This window comes from Astatotilapia calliptera, chromosome 18, assembly GCF_900246225.1.
Source record: "Astatotilapia calliptera chromosome 18, fAstCal1.2, whole genome shotgun sequence".
Lineage (NCBI taxonomy): Eukaryota > Metazoa > Chordata > Actinopteri > Cichliformes > Cichlidae > Astatotilapia > Astatotilapia calliptera.
Genome location: NC_039319.1, coordinates 6589686 through 6611302, shown reverse-complemented (window position 1 = coordinate 6611302; position 21617 = coordinate 6589686). Strand labels below are relative to the sequence as shown.

The window sequence follows — 21617 nt, the reverse complement described above, 5'->3', positions numbered from 1 at the left end:
TTCTTTAGGGAGGGGATTTTTTTACCTTGATCATTGTGATTTTCACATGGAGTCTAGTGAGATGGCTTTCCTTCAGCCTGAGCAAAGGTCAATCAAAAGTCTGTTACACTGTGTACGAAGACGGTGCTGAAAGTGACAACTGATAATTAAATGGCACCGTCTTGCTATAGTCAAAGTGGAAGTAGATGCTCATATTAAATGTTTTTAAAGTTTAAAATAATGATGGCATATGCACAAATAATCTCAGGATTCAGACTGCTCTCTTTTTGCACTCCTGGTTTTGGTTGATTTCAACAAGACTTTTCCCTTTATCGGTTACTAGATGAGCTGCACCCCAAGCACAGCACATGTTCTGTCGACTTAAATTTTTATCCAACACTTCCTGCTTTGACCTAGCTACTCTGCAGGTTTTCAAAGTTAATCAAAAATGCCTTTACTGTGGTAAAGCTAAATGCACTTAGCAACAAGGAATCCACATAAAAAAAATCTTTTTTGAACCCAACAGGAGGTAAAGGCACACGCTCACTTCACAGAGGGCTTTCATCAACAAAGCTCAGTATGAAGCTAGTTTTTCAGTTATGCTAATGCTAACACTATTCCACCTTAAAAGCATTGTTTTACATAGTAGATAAATCCAGCAGCACACTTCAACTTTAGTATAAGATAAATGGGTAATTTTTCAACTTTGACTCAAACAATTAAAAAAAATACAAATGCAAAGCTAAAAATGAACATTTGTTTTTACCTAAACAGGCAGCAGACTTTGTGCTATTTCATAATTCAGACATGATGTCTAAAGACAAAACTTCTCAGAGGGCCAGGTCTGGTTTAAAGGGTTGCATTTCTATATAAAACAAAGAAATGTCTCCTTTTCATTTAAATTCAGACTAACAAAATGAAATATAGCGATGAACAGTGTTTCGGTCAATGCAACAATAGAATAAGACAAACGAGAGCATTTTAAACTTAATAAAGCAGCAGTCACGGTCTATAATCAAGTGTATACCAGCAGCCTTTAGCTTCAAACACAAGCCACCCCATCCCCCTGGTCTGGTATATCTCATATTCTTTCATTTGATTACAGTAAAAGTCCGGAACAAAATCAAGGCTTTTCTCATCATGCACTAAAGTTGCACCATCCTTCCTGGAACAAAGTAAGCTAACTGGAGCTTAAATCAATGTGATACAACCCTGCACACAGAGGGTTCCCGTGCAGAGTCGGCCAACACAAGCAACTCGTGAGGTCTCAAGACTGCGTTTGTAACACTGCAAAAACCAGTCCAACTTTACATATGATGTAATGTAACAAGATTCAAACAGTATCATTGGGTTTTTTTCTGCTCGGCCACACACACACACAAACACACACACACTCCACCTGAGCTCTTGCAGAGCTAGCACAAAAAAAAGCTGTCTCTCTCTGTCACAAGGAGAGAGACAGCTACAAATAAGACAGACACACACTCACACACTCCAAGGCCACACAGAATATTGTAGAGGGTCCTGTCATTGTGGGAGCTGTCAGGATGAACATATGGTTGGGGAACACGTGCTCGAGTGTGCATGTGTGTGACTTTAGGAGGGCAGATGGCTTTCAGCAGGTCATTAATACCAACTACACATCCTGCACTTATCCCATCACTTAATCCCCATCAAACTAAAACCTGTTGTAAGGCGGAAGGAGGAAAACGGCGCAGCCCCAAACTAATAAATGGTGACAACTTGTTGTACATTTAACCCATCAACCAGTTTACGAAAGACCTTATATAACAACAAAGGAAGAAACCACTTTAAGCTAAATGGCACTTTGCAGAGAATCTAAGTGCTTAAGACAATAAATCAACATTAATCCATAAACAGTTTCAAACTGCTTTTAAAGCTTCTGAGAAACGGGTTAAATTGTTCTGGCTATTACAGAACGAGCACCAGGAAATTATGACATATCACAGATTATTTCTTAATGAGGTTCCACCAGAGCACAGCGTAGGCAAGGTTTAGCTAATTGTAAAGCACATGTGCATGAAAACGAAAAAAAAACAAACAAATAAATAGTTTGAATTTGTTACTTTTTTGTTGGGTGACAAAAAAAAAAAAAAAAAAAAAAAACGCTGATGATGTTGGATTTCTTCATGAGCATGAAGAAACGGCCTGAATGTTAATAAAATTCAACATTTTCAATTGGCCATGTGTTTAGCGTTAAGAGCTGACAAACCAAGAGACACAGAATCTAAATCCATTAAACGTGACGCATTCAAACCCAAGATTAGCTCATCTCCACAACCACACTTTGATGCTAGTCTTTATATGTTCAGTTTACACTATGGGCATTAAAGTGAAACATTTTAATGAACGCTCAGTTTTCACAACGATTGTGGATCAAAGCCGAATCGACTGCTTTGTTTACTTCCGTTTCATCTTCTGCATTACACAAGAGATCATCATTATTTCAACACAGGACTCGACTTTAAACCCAAGTCATCAAAGCTAAACAGTTCTACTAGTGCAAAGCTGAAAGGCCAACCAACAGAAAAACATCCTGAAGCTATGAAACTGAAAACTGTTCATTTCCAAACCGAATACAATCCAAAGGATACATGCAGATCATACAGAGTCATCAGTATTTATCGTGATATTCCGAAAAACTCCATGTTATACTTCATGGCATACATGACCCCAGTGGGAAAAGATCCCCCAACTCGGCAATGTTCTGGGGATCCAGTTAAACAAAACCACATGTACTACGGGTGCTTATGTTATTTACTATATCAACATTATGTTATTTCCCCATCCTCAGCTGCTCGCTCATTGTGGATTTATGGTAGAAATTCTTCACTTTTTAACCTTTCTGCAGAGATCCAAAGGGAGTGATAGAACTGCGCTCAGGCTCTGGAGTGGATCTAGGCCACTCAGACAGGCTTTCAAAGAGCCTGGGCCTGATGGGTAGTCTCAGGGTAGAACTGGCTGTAAATCTCTTGACCTGGAGAGTTGAACTTATCAGGTGTGCGCGTCATGTAAAGCCATAAAAGTCTAACAGATGCAGTGCTTTCTTCCGGAACAGTTGATTAATCCTCATGTCTTCACTTTCCACACACACTTTGGGAACAATACACAGACAGAATGCACTGCTTTGAAGGAAAGCCCTGGTAGTACACATGCAGAAATAAACTCCTACCTGTTCCTGTCTCTCCAGCCAGCGGTCCACCATGGGATGATTGGCGCTGAGCGATGACCGTGCTGTCTCTCTCTGGAATTCTCTCTGATTGGCCCAGGTCCCAGCATCTCGTGGCAGACTGCGGTACGTGTCCATCCCTTTACCCTACAAGAAAAAAAAAAAAGGAATAGTTTTAGTTTTTACTTTTAATACTGTTACTACATTTCTCAGACATATGCCATGTCTGCTTTTTGTTAAGTAAATGTTTCTTTTCTTACTGAAAAATGCACATCAAGCATTAAAACCTTAACAATAAAGGCTAATCAACCTGCGCTGAATTTGTTCACAAGTCTTTTTAAAGACAGACCGGACCACTTTATAGTTGTGAGCTGGTGTGTGTACATCTGAGTATATTCTCGAGCATCTCACACTTCTGATAATCAGCTGTCTGCTTGATGTTTATTCAGCTGTGTAAAAACTATAACTTTAATCTCAGCCAAACCGATTTACTCAGGAACAAATAAAATACTAAAGAAAGCCAAACAATAACATTTTTAAGTTATCTAAGTGACTTATATATATGTTTAACCTGAGTAGCGAAAGACGGCGGTGGGTTTGAAAATGATTTGCCGGGAGTCCGGTGTTCTCACTGGCTCTAGTGAGCCTTGCCCCCGGCTCGCTATCGAGCTAGTGGGTAACAGACGTCTCCGAAAACGTCGGAGCGCTTTTAAAAATATGTGGTGTCTTGATAAACTGAGCCAATATTTGAGGTTTACACAGTTACATTCTCGCCTGAAAATCTGTTAAACTTTAATTTTGTGACCCAGAAAGAATAATAAAAGTAACATTAAAACTAACTAGCTGCTGCCATTGTTGAAAACTGAGCAGGGCCGCAATGGGCCGCGCTATGAATTCTGGGACACAGTCTTCTTCTTCGGGGTTTAACGGCAGCTGGCATCCTTGTACATGCAGTGCTGCCATCTTCTGTTTCAGTCCGTTATTACACTCTTAATTCCTACTACTTCAAACGACGCGTCGACTATTAAATCAGTCGTCGACTATTTTGATAGTCGACGTAATCGTGACTAGTCGACTAATCGTGGCAGCCCTAGTCTTCACACTGACAAATACAAGTCGGTGGGTGTCTGGTGGGCTCGGAGCAAAACATTAAACAGTTACTTTTACAAAAAGAAAAGGAGAGACAGAAGATGTTGGAATTAAAGTGAGTCTATCTGTGGCTCAGCAGAGCTACAAAAACAAGAAAATCAAAGATGTCCAAATAGCAGAGTTGTGGCTTCTGTGGTTAAATAAAAGCAAGCTAGATACAACGAGCATCTCTTAGTCGATGATGTTTATTCACACTTATTGGGTGGTGCATCTTGAACAACAGTGTGGAGGTATGTGGCTTTAGGCACAAACCGAGCAGAAGGGTGCAAATGTTCAATGTGATCAGTTTCATCTTGGGAAAGTACAAAAAGCCATAAAGCAGCTTTTAAGGAGTTCTATGGTGACGAAAACAAGATGTTGATATATAACAGATGCAAAGGAACCTTTAGTGCATTTGTACTAAAAAGACAATGGCATCCCTCATGCAGTTTTGTGTGTGCAATTTCCTTCATTACCGTCAAATTATTCAAAATTAGCTAGCGCAAAGCCATGTCTGGTTTTGACATCCAAGCACCAACCTTCCTTTCCAGGCTATTTGTGCCAGACGAGTGGCGAGCTTTCAGGAAGCCAGCGGTGGTCGACCAGCGGGTTGGGTTCTTCCTTGATGGCGTCTCATCTGGTTGGACCCGTGACTCACCGCCGCTGAACGGCCCATTGATGGTCATCAGAGCAGGGTCACTGCTGCGCCGGACGTGGAGGGGCATATCTGAGGAACGGGTCATACACCAGGGCGTCAAAGCATTGTTGTACCTTTTTGTTTTTTACTTTTCAATGGAAAAGTTCCACTTTCATACTTATGTAAAAAACAAAAAACAAACAACAAAAGAAACCCTCGGCTCTAGCTGTTAAAGACTAACGGCAAAGGCTGAGGAAGAAGACAGTTTGGAGATGATTGATGTAAATTTGCTGGAACAAATTTTACGTCTCAAACAATGTGGGCTAATAAAAGAAACAGATTCCATTATCATCCCATTGTGAATTAATGTGAATTATCGCCACAAGTCTAATCAGGCAGCCCTGCTTTACTGTCAGTGCATCTCAACCATAACGCAGAGCAGCAGGCTCTGTGTGGGAACAACAATAAGAGGAAGAGCCTATTGAGAAACCCCAGCGTTAGTGGATGCCTTCCATTAAAACTCTTCACTCTGAAAAGTTCCAGTGTGTGGGCGGTGGGCCAAGGTCCAAATAACAACCTCCAACAGGGGCAGCGCGCACGAAAACACCGCAGCCCGCGCTTGTACACAAGACACGACGTTATGACAATAAAAATAACCTCTGGAAATTTCCACGAGCTCATTTGATTAGCTGAAAGGGCAGCCATCAGACCACACAGGAGACACGGATTATAAAAGGTTAGAAGTGTTCAAAAAGCCAGAGCGTTGTCTCGGGACGACCACGCCAAGTGTCATGTTCCCATGTTCTCTTCCAAAACATATTGCTGTTTACAAGCTTTCAGATGTTTGGAGATGGTGGTGTGTGCTCATACAGGAAATGCTGTGATCTTCCCAAAGAGTGTGTATCTGAGTCAACAGCTTGTTTGTGTGTGTGTGTGTGTGTGTGTGTGTGTGTGTGTGTGTGTGTGTGTATTGTGAGACTAGATTGACTGTGTTCGTCTGTGTGTGTGTGTTAGTGTGCCTGTTTATTTGTGTTTCCTGACAAACTGTTGAGTTTGCGCATGAGATCATCTAATAGTTTTGTTTAGAGTAGGATGCGTTCACATTAAGTGGATCTTTGTGTGTGTGTTCAACTTGTGTAAAGAATACACATTAATGATGAGTTTTAATTTCGGATGTGCACAAATCAGTGACCAATGTTGTTTATGTTTGGAAGTACTAGAGCCCACAGCTACAGTGGTTGATGAGAGTGTGTAAATGTGTACACTCATGTACTTGGCTCGGTGGTTCTTCTGGGTCATCCAGAGCGTGGGATATGAATCGCTCTGAGCTGTGGGAGGCAGTGGCTCTCTGGGGGATGGAGTTCAGGAGGGGACAGAGTGCGGGCTGCCTGACAGGTCTCAACAACACCTACAGCTGAAACTGCAACTCCCAGGAGGCATTAGGATGCAGGGGTGCTTCCCTCGAACCGAATCACGGTCAAGACTAATGTGTCCCGAACCCACATCTATTGAATTTGCATCGGCTCTGTGGAAAATGATTGGCGGTTTCACGCAGTCACAATGCTTTAAACAAAGACAGGTCGCTACCCTTCTTTGTCATCGCTCATCTTAAATGCCATTGTGATCTCGCGGCACAGCTGCAGTCATTAACCTTTTGTTCGTCTTGTCAGACGCAGTGATCAGAAAACAATTATTCTAACTACAGCACAACAGCTTGGTTAATGAGTGCCGGTTAAGATACCGTTCACCAGCTCAAATTTCACACTACTTCAGACATCTCATAAGTGAGAAAAAAAGAAGTGCGTAATGACAGCACCTATGTCATGAACGCAGCTGCAACAAAACACAGAATAAATTACACCAAAGTCTGCATAACTCTTTGAGTACAAGACCTAATCAAATTAAATGAGGAGTTATTAAAAGCAGGTATGTCATTTAGAAGTAATTGCAATATTTAAGGGATGCAGGGCAGTTCGGCAATAACATTCCCGACATAAAAACAGGATTTGGGAACTCTAAGGCTGCAGTCCCAAACTTTTTTTGCCCCAGGGACCAGTTTAATGTCAGACAATATTTTCATGGACCGGCCTTTAAAGTGTCGCGGATAAATATAGTAAAATAAAACAATACGATCAAGACAAAAACTGTGGTATTTTGTAAATATAATAATAAACATGAATTCACTGTGTAATTGTGTAACTTTATTAGCAGCGTCCTCTTGAAATGCGTCAACAACATTGAGAGTAACATCCTCCTCTCTGCCCCTTAATGCTCTCTGGTCGCTATGGTAATGGGTAAATATTTCTTTCAAAATAAGACACACAACTACAACACGGGAAAAGACCCAGGGAAACTGAGTTAACGATAAAAAACCCGAAAACCATAAATTTCACACCTGAGCCTCAACTCTTGCGGATCGGTACCGGTCCCCGGGGGTTGGGGACCACTGCTCTAAGCCATGATTACGGTCCCCATACAGCGTACTTTGATGTATGTCAAATGTATGATGTATGCAAAAAGTTCCTCAAATAATTTTTTTTTGCTACACCCTCCTGGTCTTCATTACAGCTAGTTCACACAAAACACATGATGCTTCTTCATCCCCGACACAAACAGAGCTCTGTTTTTACCTTCATCTATTCATATCAGGTTGTTTTGGGGATTTTTACCATTTGCACCAGTGTGATATGGAGTGAAATCATTTTATGCCCAATTTTTGTTGTTTTGTTAGTTGACACGGGTCAAAGCAGCAGTCACGCTGTGAGATGGCCAACCTTCATTTGATCCCAGGCCATCTCTGATCACAAGACAAGATGCAACAGCCAACTTTCACCATCACTGTGCAACAAAAGACTACTGCTCTGGAGGAAAAAAAAGTAAGTAAGTAAGTAAAATTTTATTTATATAGCACATTTCTAGATAGAAATCACAAAGTGCTTTACAAGATATAACAGATTATAAAAAACAAAAAACAAACAAGATACAAACAAAACTAAAGAAATCATCACAATTATTTCACTTTGATCATCTCTCATGTGGAATAGCGCAAAATCACACAGGGTACACCAAGCTCAGTTTTTTTGCTATGTTCAAAAAGACAATCTTTTTCAAGTTGGCATCTGAAAGCCTCACACATCCACAACAGTAGTATTGTCCCTTAATTATTATTTTCTTATCTGCAGAGGTTTTTCCATTTAACAAAGCCAAGAAAATAACATCAATCCATTTGTGAATTTCGATAGAGCTCTCTGTCTAATAAGCTTAATCATTTTTCTTTTAAGCTCCTGGGCCGAACAAGAAAACTGGCAAAGCCCCACAGAGTCCAGCGCTTCTCATCTCCTCTTCTCTCCAACATAAATCAGTGATTGAAAGCTAGTCTCATTAGGGTGCTTATGAAAAAAATAATCGAATTCTTTCTCTTCCATGTCAGACATTTTTCTTAAAACCCATTAAAATTCAGCTGATGAGATTCTGAGTCGTCAATTAAGCAGGGTTAGAATTTATTATGAAGAAAGTTAAATTGGACGTATCTGGCAGGTGTGATTGTAGCAGAGATGTCAATTTCTTACTGAAAATTCACAATCAGCATTCTCATCCAGAAACGCAATTAGGGCTAAAGTGACCTCCGTCACACTGTGTGTGTGTGTGTGTGTGTGTGTGTGTGTGTGTGTGTGTGTGTGTGTGTGTGTGTGTGTTATTGAGACCAAGAGAAAAGGAAAATTGTGCTGTCTCTGTCAGTCAATGCTATTTCAAAGGTCATTAGTGAATAAGACAGTAGAGGGCTTTGGTGCTAATTAAAAGACAGTAATGAAAAAAAAAACTCCTTTTAACTTTTACTCTTTCTGATAACTACACATAAAGGTGCTCGACACATCCAGTCTAGAGGTAAACAAGCTCTATGCTAAAAGTGAAAAATCTTAATCAAACTTCTAGTTTAGTGCAGGAGCCTACTTTACAGTGCTGCTGTGATCACTACATGCTAACACACTAATTCTCTGTTTAAATAAGACTGAGCTAGCTAGCTAGCATTAGCATTAGCTGACAACTACCCGCCTCCAAAAGAGACCACAAAAACGCAGCACCAACAAACAAATAAATACAAAGAGAAAAAGAAAGGCAAACATGAGCCTTCGATTTGTTTTAATACAGTCTGTAACTATAGATTTACTTTAATATCTTTTTGTCTGCATCCTATTCATTAAAAAAAAAAAAAAAAAAAAAAAAAACCTTGGTATGAATTAGACGCATTTCTTTTGGACCAAAAAAATATTTTGAATTTATGATTTTCTCTATTTTTGTTATTCAATTTTATATTAATAAAACCATATTTTTTTATATCAACTGTATTCAATAGACGGTGAAGAGAGGACAGGAAAGCAGGGGCAGACATGCGGCAAACAGTGTTGCCAACTCCTCAGTAAGGAAAATCGCTATTGGCTGTCCTAAAAGTTGCTAGAAGTCGCTAAATGACGTCACTGCCTAATTTGCATAATTGGTCATGCTAATATAATTGTAACCTACGTTGTTGGAGAGAGAAATAACATCAGGGAAGAGACATAAAGTGAGTAAAAAAACATCCTAAATGCATTTAGAATTTATTTAGAACTACAAATTAAATTTATTTTAGCAATTATTGTTTTTTGTAATGTCACAATTCCAACCCTGCTCCTTTATCTGGGCTTGGACCGGCAAAAGTGGCCCGAAATAGGCGCTCTGGTGGAGTTACACTGTGTGTGTGTGTTTATAAGTAGTTTTAAACCTGATCCACAAAACAGCATAACAGTAAAAGAAGAACTGACTGCGTTACAGTCAGTGCGGGAGCAGCGGCTTCGCTCATGCGCGATTCATTTGCAGTTCGGACGCATAGGTGTGAACATCTTCTGCCCTGATAGCAGCTGGGGGAGGACTATCCTCCGCCCGTGAGCGCTTTGGAACGGGTGAGGTGCCCCCGGCAGCACCCGCTGCTTGTTGAGAGTAAAAGCGATACCCGCTTTCACGTCAAAAAGTCGTCATAAATAAGTCTCCAATAACACCAGAAAAAAGTCGCCAGATTTGTCGCTAGTCGCTTTTTTAGAAAAAAAAAAGTCGCTAAGGGGGTCTGAAAAACCGCTAAATATAGCGACAAAGTCGCTAAGTTGGCAACACTGGCGGCAAAGGGCTGCAGGTAGGACTCTACACTAACCCGGGTCAGCTGCTCTCAGCTGCATGGCATGTGGTCGCCCGCTCAACGTACTGAGCTAAACTGGCGCCCATAAAACCATAATTATTAATTATTCTAATACAAATAGAAGGAACACTTCTTTCACTTTAGGTAGTCTGATAAAAATATGGACGGGTGGTGACGGTTGTCTTTCTGTATATTTGCGTGTACATGTTTGCTTGCTTCTGTGCAAAAGATCTCGCTTGATCCGAATTGACAAATCACCTACACGAGTCACTTTCCCATCCAAACTCAGAGTAATTGCAGTAGAAGAAGCGACTTGGCCAGCGAAACTGCAGAGGTGAATGGCCTCAGCGTCACATTTGATTTAGGAGGCAGCGAATAGAACCAATTAGCCACTTTGGCCGGGGATCAAACGGCTATCTGTGTCTGAAAAAAAAAGAAAAAAAAAAGGCACCTCCTGTCCAATTAACAAAATTTATGAACAGGGCGACGGTACGGCTGGGACGTGATAAGGTGATTTGTTGTGTTTTCTCTATACTGCTGTGGTTGATGACATTTGACTCCAATGAAGATGATAACGTGAGGAATATAAGACGAACTGAATTAAATATTAATCAGCCAATGTTGCAGTTCCTGATTGTATCTTTAGGGTAATGATCCATCTGTCAAAATAATGCATGCCTGTGCTAATAACCCTAATGGTATTTGATCCAGAAACGCGTGTTCTCCAGTCTCGCGACTTACTGGTGCGCAGGGCCGAAGGCGTGACCTCAATCTCGCTGGCGGCCTGGTAAGGCTGGAAAGCAGAGGCTCCGCTGCCTGCGCTGAGGTCTGCAGCAAACAGGTCGGGGCTCTGGGTGCCTGTGGAGCTGGCACTGGTGCCATCACCGCCATGATGGGGTTCCTGTTCATCATATATAGCTATTAACTGCAGGAAAAAGGAAAAACAGAGGAGAGAGCACAAAAGGTCAGATTTCAGAAATATGTAGCGTAATGTTACACCGCAGTATCGAAGTAATATGGCACAGGAAAAATATATATATTTTTAACTTTATGGAATGACAATGCTTAGCTGTAATCTGGATATAGAGAACAATTACAAAGAAGGTGCAATGGCAGGAAACAAAAAATGATAAACACCTAAAAAGAAGAAGATGATAATGATGAACGACTCTTTTGTAGCAATACCTACTCATTTTCCCTCAGACTTGAAATTAAGCAGCATTCATGCATTTCCCCCCATATTTAAAACTACACGGGAAAGGAGAGACTTCATTATCTGCAAATCTGATTTTAATCCATTTAATCCAGGAAGAGGCAAATAAGAATAATTAAAACACAGCACACTGTGTGATTTTTGAAGGTAGGCATTAACACCAACTGAACCACACTGGCTCAAAAATCAGTCCTACTGGGTGTAATCAGGAAGTCCAAATCATAGCTGGTGTTCTATAAATGTAGAGGTGGCTTCCCTGAAAATGTGCACAGATAAATAGAAGCCATGGTGGTCCTTCTCGGCTCAAATGCACGGGGACCGCACATAAAGTCCAAAGGAAAATTGAGGTGATTTAGACCCCCCCCCCCCTATTTTATTCTATGACAGAGACACACTCATTATGTCCAATCATATTCTCCCTCCACTCAAAAAGCTTCGTCTTTCACTCCACGTCTTTATGTTCAAAGACCTCACAGATCTGATTAATTCCAGCGTCTGCAGAGTCCCTTTATTAGATTAAAGATTACATTCATGCCATCTCTCTGCGACTCCCACTAGGCCGGCGTATGTGCTCAGCTGGCTTCAGTTAGCTGAGGAGAAAATGAAAAATCCATCCAACACGTGCCAATTTGAGGGATGTGATCCGAGCGTCCCTCGAGGTGAGATCTGATGCAGAAGCACGACTGTGATAAGGTTTGCCCCTAATGCACAAAATATTAACCACATTCAAAACTAGCACACGTGCTCAACCGCTCAAACATCTTCAAGACATCACTTCACTTTATCTGGGTTTATTGACATGATCCTAACCAAAGGAAACGCCTGAACTTTAAAGAAAAACTGACCAAAAGCAGCTAGTCACAGACAACATACTAATTTCACCTCAAGGAAAATATATATATTTTAAAAATACCATGCTGTGTGTGAAATAAAGATATGTTTTTGCAAGGGCTCTTTGAAGATCAGTAATAAGGGTTTCCAGGTTTATCGATTTTATTTAGCGTCAGAAATAGATTTTCCTCTTAGAGGAAGAGTTTCAAATGAAGCCAGTTTAACATTTATAAGAGGAGGGAATTCAAAAGGAGAAGCATTTCACTTCTTCGAAGCAAGCAGTTCTTTAATCAACAATTTTAGTTGCATATGCATCATGAATACTGCTTTTAATATCATGGGCTAGAGCTAATCAGTAAGGTAACACTCAGGAGTATGAAAGCAAAACAATCACTACAAGCGAAGGTGTCTACATAAGAAGCCTCGCTTCGACTGCAGTCGGAGGAGAAAATCTTTTATACTAATCTCAGGAAGTTCTGATCTTACACCGTGCAGAAACACGGTCTAATTTCACTACGGGCAACCAAGAGAGAAGTTCAGTGTCAAACTGACCCAATTCTGATCAGCGATGACAAGAGTCCATCGCAAGCGCTCAAGTGCAAGTGGTCACACCGGGACATCCAAGCAGCGATTTAAAAAACAGCCGCCACTCAAACCAAGGTCGAGGGGCGCCACTGGAGAAATGACCAAAGAAGATCAGCCAAATTTCTATTCCATGCGGTTTTTGACTTTTTTTATGGGCATAGACGGGGAACTAAAGGGTCACACCTCGCCGTTTATGAACGTATGGTACAAAATGACTGGAGGGTTCTTTTAAAAGTAGTATATTTGTTTTTAAAAGTAGTATATTTGTACGTAACGTATGACTAAAATAAATGAAACCAATTCCATGGTGGAGTCGTTGTGCGTCTATTGCTTCAATGATTCTCACAAGTAACATCAAAGTCCAAACATCATCTTCATCACACTAAAGATGAAAAGAAACTGTAAGCACAAAATATTAACACTTCAAGACATTCAGGCTGCATACAGTGCAAATTAAAACACATCAAGTTCTCTAAATCACACACACACACACACACACACACACACACACACACACACACACGGACAAATAAAAAGAAATGCATTGATACACACACAATTACATCTAGAGACACAAAGACACCCACAGAATCCATTAAAACACACACACACCATTCAAATCCAACGACCATTTTTCCAGCACATTAAACCTTCATTTCAGCCACATTTAGCCTGAGAGCTGTGGAGTTTTATAGCTTGCTGGACAGGCTCCCCTGGTGAGAGAAACATACTCTCCAGGGCACACACACAAACACACACACACACACACTTAAAAACATTTACAGACCTCAACACTCATTTTTCCCCATTAGTCCCTTTACATAAACGCAAACACATTTACTTCGAATTACAGCTCGCTACAGCCAGAGGCTAATGTGAGCGCACGTTAATGAGGATTTCAAAGGTCAAAGGGCGAGGCTATGTGTGCGCTGCAGAAGTAATGAAAGTGCCAATAAAGACAGAAAAGAAAGGAGAAGAGGTGAAAATAGTGGACTGACAAGTAAAACAGGTGTGTGTGCTCAGGTGCGAGCGTGTGTGCGCTTTAGTGAGACTCATGAGAAAAGGGAGTGTGTGCTGTGTGTTTGTAATTGTGTGTTTTATGTGTACAAATCTATATAAACCTGTGAGTGTAGTCTGCTGCTCCCTCATTAAAGCTCAGTTCAGGCCACAAGGGCTGAGTCAGCAAACTCCCTGCCTCCCCGGGCTACTCCCCGAGGGCACCACAGAAGAAGAGCTCTCAACCCCATGTGCTTTTTCAGCCCATGTGGCTGTTATTACATGGTAATCGGTTCAGCTGCAGCGGGCACTAAAAATGTGTTCAGGCTGAGCTTACCTGATATCGCTCAAAGTAGAAATAATCTGCAGCAATTAGCATTGCAAAAATAAAAGCCGTACAGCGCTGGGATATCTGACAAAAAACAGCAGCAATCATAAAACCTGTTGAGACATACAAATATCTGCCGCTAAAGCCATTTTGGACAGATCGTTAATCACATTCGCCCATTATCCCTGACGCTTTTCTGCATTATTATTATTCTATGGCATTAAGCTCCCAGTCTTTGACGCCTGAAAAAGCCTGCAGGGACCTCAAAGTTTTTCGCATAATTTAAATTATTGAAACCCAGAAACAGTCACTGGAAGTATTTGCATTGCATTGTTTTCTACACGGCATACAAATTGCGCATGTACGGGACCATTTGCTTACAGTGAATACATCCATATGCAGATGAGTAGATAGTAATAAACATTTTTCAGTACAAAAACAAACGCTTGCTGCGGGGTACACCAATAAGACACAAACGTTGCAAGAGTGTAGCTGCTAAAAAAAAAAAACATTTAACTAGCAAACGCGCCTCAAGCTTTCAGAAGGAACTGTCAGGAATAAATGCTGTTCAAGAAAAGTCCCCAAGAGTATTTTTTTAAACCCCAAAATATGCATTCAAGCCTTAATTTGCATTCCCATGAAAAGCTTGTATCAGATTGCAGCAAGCGGCATGCGCCAAACTTTGGAAGGGTGGAATTATTTAAGTCGTAACAATATGAGCAGAAGATTGGTGGTTTGGAATGTCATATTTCCTACTAACATGTCCATCATTTGAATGCAGCACAAGACTTCAAGCTTAATGTTCCGCTCGAGTGTCATACGTAACGCTAAAATGCACAGTAAAGTAAAAATGTTTAAACAAAAATTAAAAATACATTACTTATAATCCGAGTTGACTTTCAGTGTCTCGGTGGATTTGGCTTTTGGCTGCTATTACTTTACACGCTGAATAAGGTCAAAGGGAACATCAGCTGTTGCCAGACTTCCCTTGGAAACTGACCAAACATGGGTTTTAAATAAGTGAATATGCCGTAGCTTCAGCAGTACAGGGCAGCGTTGTGACTGACAGATGCTCCCTCGAGGTTACGTGTTATTTCTGTCGGAGGTTTTGAATTGTTGTCTGCGAGCTAAGAAACAGCCCCGAGTCAAAGCTAATTGCTGAGGTTTGTTGACAAGCACAGCCCTGACCCTGCCACAGGAGAGCTGCTTAAACGCATAGGAGCGCACGCTCACAGGCACACACACACACACACACACACACACACACACGCACGCACACACACACAACAACACAAGGGTGACATCCAATTAGCAAGGTTCTGAGAAAAACAGAGGATGTAGAGTGAGAATTAGGTGTTGATTGGTCTGTGGAACTGTGTCAATATGTTGAAGACAACAAAAATAAATATGTAACCTGCTGTTTGCAAGGCACTATGTGTATTTTTCACTTGTCTTTCAAAGTAAGAGTACTTATCGAAAACACAACTACATTTGCAACTTTTCCTTTATGTAACTTGCCATTTGTGTTATTAAGAATCTAATAATAACAAAAGAAATATGAAACTAAAGGACTTCAGATTAAAGGAAAGAACTTTTATGGTAATTATAAAATCCAAATGAAAATGATTTGCAATCCATCCGGCTTTATTATGTGCTACATTTCTGCATAGCTCTGCAATTACACCTGCAAAACTCGAGTTGACCTGAGGTTTCTATGCACTGCTGATATTCTTGCCCACTGAGCTGAGCAGAATAAATCAGAGATGGAGCTAACAGTAAACACTGCAACACACTAGGGCTGCCACGATTAGTCGACTAGTCACGATTACGTCGACTATCAAAATCGTCGACGACTGATTTAATAGTCGACGCGTCCTTTGAAACTTTGTAAGATCACAAAAGACGCAGGAATAAGTAGTAGGATTTCAGAGTGTAATAACGGACTGAAACAGAAGATGGCAGCACTGCATATACAAGGATGCCAGCTGCCGTTAAACCCCGAAGAAGAAGTAGCTGTGTCCCAGAATTCATAGCGCAGCCCTGCTCAGTTTCCAACAATGGCGGCAGCTAGTTAGTTTTAATATTACTCTTATTATTCTTTCTGGGTCACAAAATAAACGTTTAACATATTTTCAGGCGAGAAAATATGTTAAACTGTGTAAACCTCAAATATCTGCTCAGTTTATCAAGACACCACATATTTTCAAAAGCGCTCCGACGTTTTCGGAGACGTCTGTTACCCACTAGCTCGATAGCGAGCTGGGGGCAAGGCTAACTAGAGCCCGTGAGAACACCGGACTCCCAGCAAATCGTTTTCAAACCCACCGCCGTCTTTCGCTACTCAGGTTAAACATATATAAGTCACTTAGATAACTTTAAAAATGTTATTGTTTGGCTTTCTTTAGTATTTTATTTGTTCCTGAGTAAATCGGTTTGGCTGAGATTAAAGTTATAGTTTTTACACAGCTGAATAAACATCAAGCAGACAGCTGATCATCAGAAGTGTGAGATGCTCGAGAATATACTCCGGTGTCCTGTTATATTTTAGATAGGAAGGAGTTTATTAAACTTCACTGAAACAACCTGCAGATTTCATTAAAATTTAATAAACTATCATCTTGTCTTTATCTTTAGTTAGCACATACTTTAAACACTTAAAGCTGTAAGCTAATGATAGTTATATAAGAGCAGATGCTGCTGGTGCAATAAGCTGTACGTTTTACGTCCAATGGATGATGATCTGATTAGTCGACTAATCGCAAAAATGATCGGTGACTAGTCGACTATCAAAATAATCGTTTGTGGCAGCCCTACAACACACACACACACACACACACACACACACACACACACACACACACAAAGAGCAGACCTAGATATAGACTAAGTTTGTACACAGACTGCTAGAGCTACGACAACCAGAAAATAGCACCTAGCAAGTCAGGAATATTACACATGGCGGTCACACTTGTCATAAGCTGGATCATGTTAGCAACAATGGGTGTATGCCAGGTGGAAAAAATGGCTGATTCTGGTCTTCATATGAACAAACAATAAATAAACAAATCAATCAATCAAAAACCAAAAAACCCAAGCAGATGACAGTTAAGAGTTAGCAAAGAGGTATTTTGGAACAATTTTCTCTAAAACATCCATCCATCCATCCATCCTCATCCGCTTTGTCCGGGGCCGGGTCGCGGGGGCAGCAGCCTAAGCAAAGAGGCCCAGACCTCCCTCTCCCCAGCCACCTCCTCCAGCGTGTCCTGGGTCTGCCCCGGGGCCTCCTCCCGGTGGGACATGCCTGGAACACCTCACCCAGGAGGCACCCGGGGGGCATCCTTGTCAGATGCCCGAACCACCTCAGCTGGCTCCTTTCGATGTGGAGCAGCAGCTGCTCTACTCTGAGCCCCTCCTGGATGGCCGAACTTCTCACCCTATCTCTAAGGGAGAGGCCAGCCACCCTTCGGAGGAAGCTCATTTCCGCCGCTTGTATCCGCGATCTCGTTCTTTCGGTCACTACTCACAGCTCGTGGCCATAGGTGAGGGTAGGGACGTAGATCGACCGGTAAATTGAGAGCTTCGCTTTTACACTCAGCTCCCTCTTCACCACGACGGACCGGTGCAGCGTCCGCATTACTGCAGCTGCAGCCCCAATCCGTCTGTCGATCTCCGGCTCCCTTCTCCCATCACTCGCGAACAAGACCCCGAGATACTTGAACTCCTCCACTTGTGGCAGGAACTCATCCCCGACCCGGAGTGGGCACTCCACCCTTTTCCGACTGAGAACCGGCTGGTTCTCTAAAACAAGTCCAATAAAAACATAATTTGCTGACGGGCTGTACTGCCTCCCTAACATAATTTAAGTAAAGCCTCTGAAATGTTGGAAAAAGATGCAACTCTCTCTTCATTCTGTAAATCCCTTTTTAAAGCACAGATTGATGTCACATAGCAAAAATATAGCAGTACTGTGGCTAACACAGCAACAGTAAATTCTCAGGGAAACTTGTGTGCAACTGTAGAAATCACAGCATGGAATACTAGAGCAGTTATGAACTAATTCAGGTGAATCAGTTTAATCCAACTTTATTTACACACTGTAAAATCACAATAACAATGAGATAATATGTGTTAAGCAGATTTGCCAAACGCTGTCCTTCGATACCTTTATCAACTTGTATCCCCTTTCTTGCACTTAGATTCCTTTATATACTCAAAAACTAACAATTACTGAAGAGCAAATTACAGTGGAAAGTGTGAGTCAGCCCACTTTTCAGCAGTCACTTTCAGCTCGTAAATCATCATCATAACTCTGGCTAGAACAATATGCTGGCAGCGGGGCCAGAGAGAGGAAACCAGAGGTTTCTCAAAGGGGAATTAATCCTCACGGATGTGTGTTGGGGAGAGGATTGAATTTAGCAAGACGCAGTCACCGCTTGTGCCACATCAGCAATTGCCCATTTTTATTTCATCGAAATTCCCCAGGCTTTTGCGGTGCGACCGTCCAAAAGTTACACTTGCCTTAGTTCTGGCTATCAACTCCAAAACATAAATCTTTCCAAGTTGAGCCTCCATCTATCGAGCGTTTGATTTATTCCCCCGTCACATAAAATAACGTCAAGTCATTACAGTTTCACACAGAATTATATTACATCAACAGACCGCATTTTCCCTCATGTCAAGCTCCACATTGCATATCCTCTGTTCTTTCATAAGATTTATTTAATCTAAACTGTATATATCAATAAACGCAGACGCATAAAACGAAAGTGAGCTCGACTGATTATTTGAGCAGAGGGGAAATTATGCTTGTCATACACACTGCAAATGACGAGACGTTGGATCCTGACACGATACCAAATGTGTCACTGAAATTATAAATGAAAGACAGGATTAAAAATGGTGATAAAACTGATTATTTTTATTATTAGTGATTTTCATTTTAACAAATTCTCTCTTTATGTGTTAACTCTCTAATGCATGGGCACTGCTCGTCAAATTACAAGCAGACACTGGTATCTTAGATTGTTATCTACTTTCACAGGTCCCAGTTTGCGTTTATGTTCTGCTGGTTTGGTGCACTGACAGTCCAGAATGAAGCTAAAGACTAAAAATGTAATAACGTATGAAAGGAATTGAAATTTTTCAGATATAAATATTGGTAGAAGGCTATTTCAAGCCAAAATCAAAGAGCTCAAACGTTTCTTTTTAGTTATTCTTCGCCATCAAAGATTACCCTGATTCTGGGAATCAAAACCTTTCAGTTCTTTGGCTTGCACTATACCAGTTTCAGACCAGGAAGTAAGAGGGCAAAAAGGACAACGTCAGCAAAATGAAGGAAGTAACCGCTAAACTTTCACCTACACAGCTGTGTAATCCAAAGCATGTCGTCCCGACTCTCCTCTCAGGTCAAGAAACAGCAGCCTGGAACAAATTTTCTTGGTTACACACTTTATGTCGAAAGTGCGAGGTTGCAACAGGCCTTTTCCCAAAAGCAACAGCCATCAAAGCCCTCACCATCAGCTAGCCAGAGCCAAAACCCACACGGTGCAGACAGGCAGTGACCAATGTTACTCCTGGGTCAGTATACCACAGTATTTATGTGAGGAGTTTAGTTTCAAAATGAGATATCTAGCGATGCGGGAAAAGACGAGACACACCATCAGTTTTAAAGAATGGTTGCAACTTAAAACCTCAGATGACAGTATGATAAAACTCCAAGTTTTTAAAAGATGAACTTTAGATCATTTCTTATTTGAAAATAGATATTTACTTTAAATATTTAAAAATGAAGCACATACTTATTTTGTCATTACATCCATTTCTTTCACTCATGAAATCTGAGGTTTGGGAAACAGGAGGAACACGACTCTTGACAGGTTCATTAGGTAAAAGCAGGAAACCGACTGTACATTATGTCTTTCTTTAGAACCCTAAAAAAGGTGAAAACGCTGTGACAAGAGTTATGGTTACATGGTTTCTGCTACATCAGTAACATATACATGAAGGCGGCGAGAGCAATTTATCAAAAGTAGGGAAAGAAGACGTTTGACTTGTAAACTGAGAGGTTCGTGAAAGTTTTTAATGTAGCTGGTGGTGGAAAGCTGTACGGCGAGGTCATATAAAAAGGTACATTATCACATATCTGGTAGGATATATGGTATTTTCCTCAGCTTTTATTAAAAAAAGGAAAAGCATGTGGCTTAAAACACAGCCTCTGGTATGAAGCCGAGACCTTTAGAACCAACTGGAACAGTAAAGACAGTCTTATTTCCCAGGACATTAAATACTGAAAATAGGGAGAACTGAGTGAAAATGGGGATGACGATGGTGGGGAATCTGGTAGGGAGTTAGGCCCCGATTATGAGATGTATTTGATGGTCTCGGAAAGGCAAATGCCGTTCGGTCTGCCTTCGCCACAGGATGTCTGTGGATGCAGATGGGATGTGCCAGGGGAACTGTACAGTAGTCACGGAGCGACAAAGAGTTAGCTGTTCCAAGCTGCTAAAAGTAAATCAGGTGACCTTGTTAAGAATAAGAATAAGAATCCTTTATTATCATTATGGGTTCACAGAATAAAAAATGTTAGATTACTTTCCCCAAATACATACTGTTGGCAGAAAGCTCACAAAAATGTTGTTTTTGTAATAGCTAGAAGCAAAAATCATTGGCAAAACTGAAATTTGATTAGTATCTAGCATCTGTGCCTGACTATAATCAGTTTAGGGCAATATACAGAGGAGCCTGTCACTTCTAACTTGTCACGTACGGGTGCACGTAAACGAACCTCTTGGCATCACATATAAACACCAAGCTGCTCATAGTGTCTAAACCTAACCAATTCCGGTTTGTTCAAAGCTCCCACACACGACACAAATGATGGCCTTCCTCAACTACAACCTCCTGAGGCTCCTAACGTAGCTTCTGTAGCTCTTTCAACAAGGACCGCTGAGGAATAGTGCATCAACGCAGGGACGACATCCTCCAATTAAAACACAGTGGAAAGTCTCATGTATCACAATGAGTCCTATCTCACTTTGTGTGTAATAAATCTATCCTCCAAAAATATATATTTCTATTAAAAACGTCATAACTGACATCAGAGTACACTTGCTTTTCTAAAGCTTCCCTTTCAACACATCGCTGTCCTTGGAGCATTAAATGTGTATTCAGAGCCACTACTAGATTCTTGCATTAACTTCACAATGCAGTTAATGCAAGAAGTGCTGGATATAAAAGTGTTTAGTTATTCTGAAACACTCCTTCACAGTCACCAGATATCACTCTAATCCACTCACATCTACAAGGTTCAGAAACACAAATTTAAGACTTTGTGGGAAATCACTGGAGAAGAGCTCCCTGAGACTAGAGGAAGTTTTGTAAAGCAGATTCGAAGCGTGCACTATGAACGAAACAAATACGAAACACGTTTACTGTCCACAAACGCCACTTTTCCCTACATACTTTTACTTTGTTTTCTCGACAGTGTGCAATCCTTAATTACTTAAGTCTGCGTAAAATAGCGTAAAGTTCAAGATGTCTGATTGTTTAAAACTTTCTCTTGCT

The 21617-nt window shown here is 41.0% G+C and overlaps 1 protein-coding gene across 11 annotated transcripts in view; it reads right to left on the bottom strand.

The window, feature by feature from the left end:
* Positions 1 to 21617, bottom strand: part of pard3ab (par-3 family cell polarity regulator alpha, b) — a 244451-nt gene that overhangs the window by 149605 nt on the left and 73229 nt on the right. For all 11 annotated transcript variants that reach the window (XM_026150928.1, XM_026150930.1, XM_026150937.1 and 8 more), the window contains exons 3-5: positions 10843 to 11026; positions 4837 to 5024; positions 3173 to 3316 (exon numbers count right to left, since the gene is read on the bottom strand). In XM_026150928.1, coding sequence (XP_026006713.1) covers positions 3173 to 3316; positions 4837 to 5024; positions 10843 to 11026 — 516 coding nt within the window. The remainder of the gene's footprint in view (positions 1 to 3172; positions 3317 to 4836; positions 5025 to 10842; positions 11027 to 21617) is intronic.